The sequence below is a fragment of the Myotis brandtii genome, unplaced genomic scaffold (genome assembly GCF_000412655.1).
Source record: "Myotis brandtii unplaced genomic scaffold, ASM41265v1 scaffold496, whole genome shotgun sequence".
NCBI lineage: Eukaryota > Metazoa > Chordata > Mammalia > Chiroptera > Vespertilionidae > Myotis > Myotis brandtii.
In genome coordinates, this window is record NW_005368921.1 from 939,003 (window position 1) to 945,195 (window position 6,193).

At 43.7% G+C, this 6,193-nt stretch overlaps 1 protein-coding gene and 1 long non-coding RNA gene across 3 annotated transcripts in view; one reads left to right on the forward strand and one right to left on the reverse strand.

Moving 5' to 3' along the window:
* Positions 1 to 573: 573 nt before the first annotated feature.
* On the forward strand, positions 574 to 3,629 carry LOC106727892. The gene is made up of 2 exons (XR_001364140.1): positions 574 to 860; positions 2,114 to 3,629. It is a non-coding gene; the product is annotated as an uncharacterized LOC106727892 (long non-coding RNA).
* Positions 2,661 to 6,193, reverse strand: part of CNPY2 (canopy FGF signaling regulator 2) — a 19,298-nt gene continuing 15,765 nt past the window's right edge. Inside the window, exons 3-9 of one of the 2 annotated variants that reach the window (XR_001364137.1) lie at positions 6,128 to 6,193; positions 5,734 to 5,846; positions 5,476 to 5,591; positions 4,437 to 4,640; positions 4,187 to 4,283; positions 3,533 to 3,634; positions 2,661 to 3,069 (exon numbers count right to left, since the gene is read on the reverse strand). Coding sequence is in view for 1 of the 2 variants with exons in the window: in XM_014548140.1 (XP_014403626.1) it covers positions 3,591 to 3,634; positions 4,187 to 4,283; positions 4,437 to 4,640; positions 5,476 to 5,591; positions 5,734 to 5,846; positions 6,128 to 6,135 (582 nt within the window). In the remaining variant the exon portion in view is untranslated. Of the gene's footprint in view, positions 3,070 to 3,469; positions 3,635 to 4,186; positions 4,284 to 4,436; positions 4,641 to 5,475; positions 5,592 to 5,733; positions 5,847 to 6,127 lie in introns of those variants that run through there. The other variant, XM_014548140.1, reaches the window with a different exon arrangement.

Consider the following 6,193-nt stretch of genomic DNA (forward strand, 5'->3'; position numbering starts at 1 on the left):
CTTATTTATCTGTAAAAACCTTTGTATACCCATACTTGAAATATATGCTAAATGGTGATCCTCCCATAAAAGTTAAAGGTAGGGGAGACAAACATTTAGCACCTAAAATGACCAAGGGGGTAGAATGGGCTTCTTACACAGAGTAATCAGTTTGGGAAAATGGCTGAAGAGGCTATAGTGTTTTTTCACTATAGATTACTACAATCAGAGGGCACATATTCAAACTTGGAGGTAGTTTTTAAATAAAAGAAGTACAACTTTTCACAGCCACTGGGGACTATGAGAGTCCATTACAGAGAGTGAGGTTTAACAGAAAGACCACTGGCCTAGGGGTAAGATGATCACTAGGGTTGAAGTCTTGGTTGCCTGCTGACTAGCAAGCTCAACCTCTTTGAACTTAGCTTCTTCGTCTGTAAAATGGGTGTAGCATCTTTTTAAAATATATATATTTTTATGAACTTCAGAGAAGGGAGAGGGAGAGAGGGATAGAAACATCAATGATGAGAGAATATCATTGATCAGCTGCCTCTTGTACCTCCCCCGCCCCCAACTGGGGACTGAGCCTGAAACCCAGGCATGTGCCCTGACCGGGAATCAAACCTGTGACCTCCTGGTTCATGGGTTGATGCTCAACCACAGAGTTACCAGCCAGGCACATCTATTTCCTAAGAGTTGTAACGTTAAATCAGAATGTGTATGTCCTTGTTATGGGAGTATTCAACATATGCAGTAGGTCCACTTATACATGGATTTTTTCAGTTAAGTATACAGTCGGCCCTTTGTATCCCCAGGTTTCATATCCACAGATTGAAAAGAGTATTTCTGATCTGCAGTTGGGAATCGTGGATGCAGAGGACCAAGTAAGCATATGCATTGTTCTATGCCATTTTATCTAAGGGATTTGAGCATCTGCATATTTTGATGTCAGTGGGAACCAGTCTTCCAGGGACACCAAGGGACAACTCCAGCTAAGTTTTCAGGGAGTCCAAAGTTGTTCGTGGATATTCAACTATGTGGAGACTGGGGCCCCTTACCCCCACATTATTCAAGGGTCAACTGAACCAGTTCCCTGCTATTCATCCCAGTTCTGTGTTTAAAGGAATCTTGTCCCTACTCATTTTATTTCTTTAAAAAAAATTTTTTTAATTGGTTTAGAGAGAGAGAGAGAAACATCGATTGGTTGCCTCCCGTATGTGCCCAACCAGGGACTGAACCCACAACCTAGGCATGTGCCCTGACAGGGAATCGACCCGAAACCTTTAGGTGCATGGGATGACGCTCTAACGGAACTACACCAACCAGGGCTTGTTCCTGTTCTGAATGCTTTTTTTTTTTTTTTACAGAAAGGAAGGGAGAGGGATAGAGAGTTAGAAACATCGATGAGAGAGAAACATCGATCAGCTGCCTCCTGCACACCTCCTACTGGGGATGTGCCGCAACCAAGGTACATGCCCTTGACCGGAATCGAACCTGGGACCTTTCAGTCCTCAGGCTGATGCTCTATCCACTGAGCCAAACCGGTTAGGGCCTGAATGCTTTTTAACAGCAAAAAATCCTCTGAAACTTATTTTTAAAGGACTGGTTTTTCACATAATAAATTTTCTTAGTCACGTCCAGACAGCATTTAAACACTGGCTTTGGGAATGTTTTGAGTTTTACCATTTCACTGATAAATTCATTAGAAGGCATCTAAAGCTTAAAGTATAACCAGATATGCAAGGTTGAGTATACACTGTATCAAATACTGGGCTAGAACAATTTGTTACGGTGAGCCTCCAGAAGGGTTTAGGTAAATTAACCAATTCCTTGTGGTAATTTATGATATGAATTAAGAGATATACAGAGTATATCCTCCTACCTTCCGAGGATCAAGTCAAAGACAATTACATCCACTCTTTCCTATGTAGGACACATCCCAATGTACAATGGGCAAAGACCTGGGCTGGGGGAATTCTTAACAGCTGTTCCCTGACAAACTAGCAAGGTGCATCTCAAGTAATTTGTTACTGATTAACATTAAATTTATTTTATTAAAACTTGTGGATAGTTATTTTTTGTAAATTAAAAGTTTCAAGTTCCCTATTTGACTACTCTTACTTATATTTCTAATAAGCTTTTTGATGGAAGAGTAAGAAGTGTTTAGATACCAGGTAGGCAATGGACAAAATCCTGGGCATACTCACAGGGTTACGAACGAAGCATGTGAACATGATTCATGTGCGTCACAGAAGACAAAAAGGTTAGTAAGCTGCTCTGGGAAATTGATTTGATAGGATATAGCATTTCTTATCAATGATGAGAGAAGAAGAAATTAACACTAGATCTTGAGTTTCGTTAGTTGTCAACTAATTTTAGGGTACTTTCTCTAAGCTATATCATGTGTTAGATTTCATAGGGATTGTGGTATAAGAAAGCTTTGTTGAATACATTCATTCTGTGTACAAGGTAATAAGAGGAAAAAAAGACTTAAAATAGAAGCTAGTTCATAGCTATATCAGATCATATTAACTGTTGGAAAGAGCGTATACTAGATCCAGTTTTGTCACTGAATGCATAACTTCAGAACCTGTGGTTTCTCCGGGCCTTATTTTCTTCATATGTAAATGGGTAGAGGTGAACTAGATGACCTCCAAGGTTCCTTTAGATTCTCAAACGCTTAATTTAAGAAGTCTTTGAAATGTTTATTCAGGTTCTCTCTCTGAGGCATTCCTGAGACAGAAATGTTCCATTTCAAACCTAAGACAGCCACATCCCCGAATCGGGTATTTAAAAAGCTCCTCAAAGAAGGTATCCTTGTTTTCATCACTATGCCCCAGTACAGAATCTCTACATACAGAAAGTGAGCACAGACTTATAGTCTAGATTGACAATAGCTAGTGATGAAGATGAAAAGGGTATACTTTAGTGTTGCTGTTGGCACCAAATCTAAAAACGTAGGCCATCAAATAAGGCCTTTCATTAAATAACATTCCTTACCTAACTTCTCCCTATCTGAAAAAGCCCTTACTTTTCAGCTGAGTTGATCACATCCATTTTCCCCTTCCTGAATGCTCTTGTTGATCCCTCCATCTGGAAGGGCAGGGAGGAAAAATAATGCATGTCCATTATTTCCTTCGAGACCAAGCTGTTTTACTTTACGCTTCATCAGTATGAACACATGTAATTTCTAGAATCCTATACCACCATACGCTTACTTATGTTCTTCTGCTCATTCACAGAGGGTCCTCTTTTCTCCACAATTAAGCTCGAAACACATCTGAGTAGGCACTGAGTAAATGTTTATCTAGTTTGTGAGTGCAGCAGGAATCTCAGATGGCAAAGAACGAAAGCTTCAGGCTCCTCCTACCTTCCTGCGATGCCATTCCCAAAGCTCTTCCTTCCCTTCCCTTTCATTTCCTGTCTGGAACCCCCTATCTTCAAACCTAATCTAAGGACCAATTCTGGGCATGAAAAGACAACACAGTTCATCCTTTTAGTTTCATATTTTTTTCAGTTCATTTCATTATAAACATAATATAAATGGCATTGCCACCTTTTCCCCTCCTGGGGGTGATCCATCAAGCTTGTCAGTTGGGGCCCGCGCCAGTGATTCACAGCTCATCATGCGGTATGTGCAGGGCATGGTCACATAAATCTGCAAACAGCACATAACAGTTAGAAAGAAAATGCCACTCTTATATTGATATATGCCACTATTAAGAAAATACCCCCAAATCAAACTGATACACATACCAACCACCATTTTTCAAAGCATGTTTTTTTGTTTTACTCCTCACCCGAGGACATGCTTAGAGAGAGGAAGGAAGGAGGGAGGAAGGGAGAAGGGGACTTGGGGTGGGGGGAGAGAGAGAGAGAGAGAAACATTGATCAGATGTGCCCCAATAGGGTTTGATTCGGAATCGAACCGGCAACCTGCGATGCTCAACTAACTGAACAACTCTGGCAGGGCCAGAGCATATGCTTTTAAATGACAAAACATTCCCATTATCCTCTGACTTGCACCTCATGAGTGAGCCACAAATTCTGAAAGCTGACGGGAAGAGAATGAATAGGAACAGCCCAAGTCCCTAAGCCATGGGTCACGGAAGCAACTCTTGAGCTACTATCAGGGGTAGGGCGGACTGCTAGGGAATGTGCCTGATTCCACAGAGCTGTGAGGACAAAAGGTAACGTGGGAGCAGCTTACCTGTTCGCTTGCTACAAAGTTTGTCTTTCACATTGTCAGCCTCTCGGGAAAAGAATTCAATGAGTTCATCCTCATATTCCTCCACAATGGTCTCACACTGCCAACCCAAGGAAGAACCGAGTGAGAGAAGGCAGCAAGAAGAGGCTCTTGCTTCTGACTCGAGAACAAGGATATTAATCCTGTTTTCCACTTGGGCTCTCCAATAACTCCCCTAATTTCTAAGAACCAGCTACCCACTCCCATAGCTCACCGCAAACTTGAGGGTGCCACGGATGTCTGAATCAATTCGGATGCCCTCTAGATTCAGGTCTTTGGGTTCTCCATTCCGGTTCACTACACGTATGTAAATGTTGCGGTGGGTGGTAGGGTCCATCTGTTCCCCGTACTCCTTCATCCGGTCACATACTTCCTCTAGCAGCTCCGTGAGGTGGGCCTCTGAGCGAGCATAAGGCACCTAGAAATGTCCTCAGCCTTGGGTCACTCTCTTCTACCTCTGTACATTACTAATTTACATCCTTACTTTTCCTTCCAAATCTAGCTCAACCAACCTATTGTAAAAAGCCTGCCTTATATAAAAACAGTATGGGTTTATTTTTGTAATTCCAAAGTGTTTTCAAATACTGTAGTCTTATTTTACCCATATACAAGCCCAAGATATAAAACAGGTGCCATTAAGCCCAAATTATAAAGAGACCTCTTCGATTAACCCTCGTCAACTATATGTTCTTTTCCTTTGAATTCCTTTAATGTTTATGGATGTAAGATAATGATTTTGTATTAAAATGAGACTAAAACCTGCCCTCAATAGAACATTAGAAAGGTAGTATAGGTTTTGAGGATAACAACTATTAAATCATTTCACAAGCATTACATTTACATTTCTTTATTGTTCATTAGGTACAACTTTATTATATGTGTTATGTTTTCAACTAAAATAAATTTCCTAAATATAAGAATGAGAACGTCTATTTCTTTTTTGTGAATGTGTGAATACCATACTGCCACTGAAAACATGAGTCACATGGATTAAGGATGTGGAGAGAGGGCTGACCAGGGTTCCCGGTCTGCTAACATCTTCTACAGCAGAAACAAAGTGTCAAGGCTTGCAACCAGGAAGCCAGTGCACAGGGTGTAAGTCTCCAGCCCCTTCCCAATGAGACAGCCTATCTTTCAGGTACCTCTCTGGGTCCATGTTCTCTTCATTTCTATTAAACCAAGCTCCTTAATTAGTCGAGTCCTCATTCAACCTGACAGTGAGCTACTTTATTTGGGGAAACAGTAACAGTTACCTCCACCACTGACTGGCTGCCATCCGGATTGATTCGGAAAGAGCCCATCTGGATGGTCTTCTTGGGATCCACCTGGGCAATTTCCCACTCTAGTTCATCCACCAGAGCCCTGCAAGCTGGCGCAGGGGGAGAGGAGGTGGGGGAGGGGGAAGGCATCAACCTGGGGATTTCCATTCATTCTCATCCAGGCTTCGATCTCAGGACCTCCCAAAGCTCTGCCCCCCCCCCTCCTCCTCCCACTTCTCTGTGTGTCTTTACCTCCACAGTGTAGATCCTGGGCCGTCCGAGCCCAGGCAGCTCCCAGCAGGGCCCCCAGAAGCAGGGCCGGCCAACCCCAGCCTTTCATCTCTAACGTAATGGGGTCGCTCCACCTGGGTTTGGGTGGGAATAAAGCATAAGTGTGAGGAGCCGGCTCCGTTCCCCCACCCGCCTCTCATCCCAAGGCCTACACAGGCCGCAGGGTGACTGGTTCTACTTTCCAGGAAATGGCCGGGACACACAAGGGGCTCTGCGGCTTCGGCGCTGGAGGACCCGGATTCCCGCGGGCGGTGGGTGTCGGCGCGAGCTCGGGATCTGGGGCTCAGCCCCCGACACTATGCCGCAGGGGAGGCCCTGGATGTTTGTGCTTCCGCGGCTTCTGCGCCGGGCTCACCGCGCCATGTGGCAGCCACGGAGCGAAGGTGGAGGCAGCGAGGAGGAGGCAGAGGAGCTGCAGGCA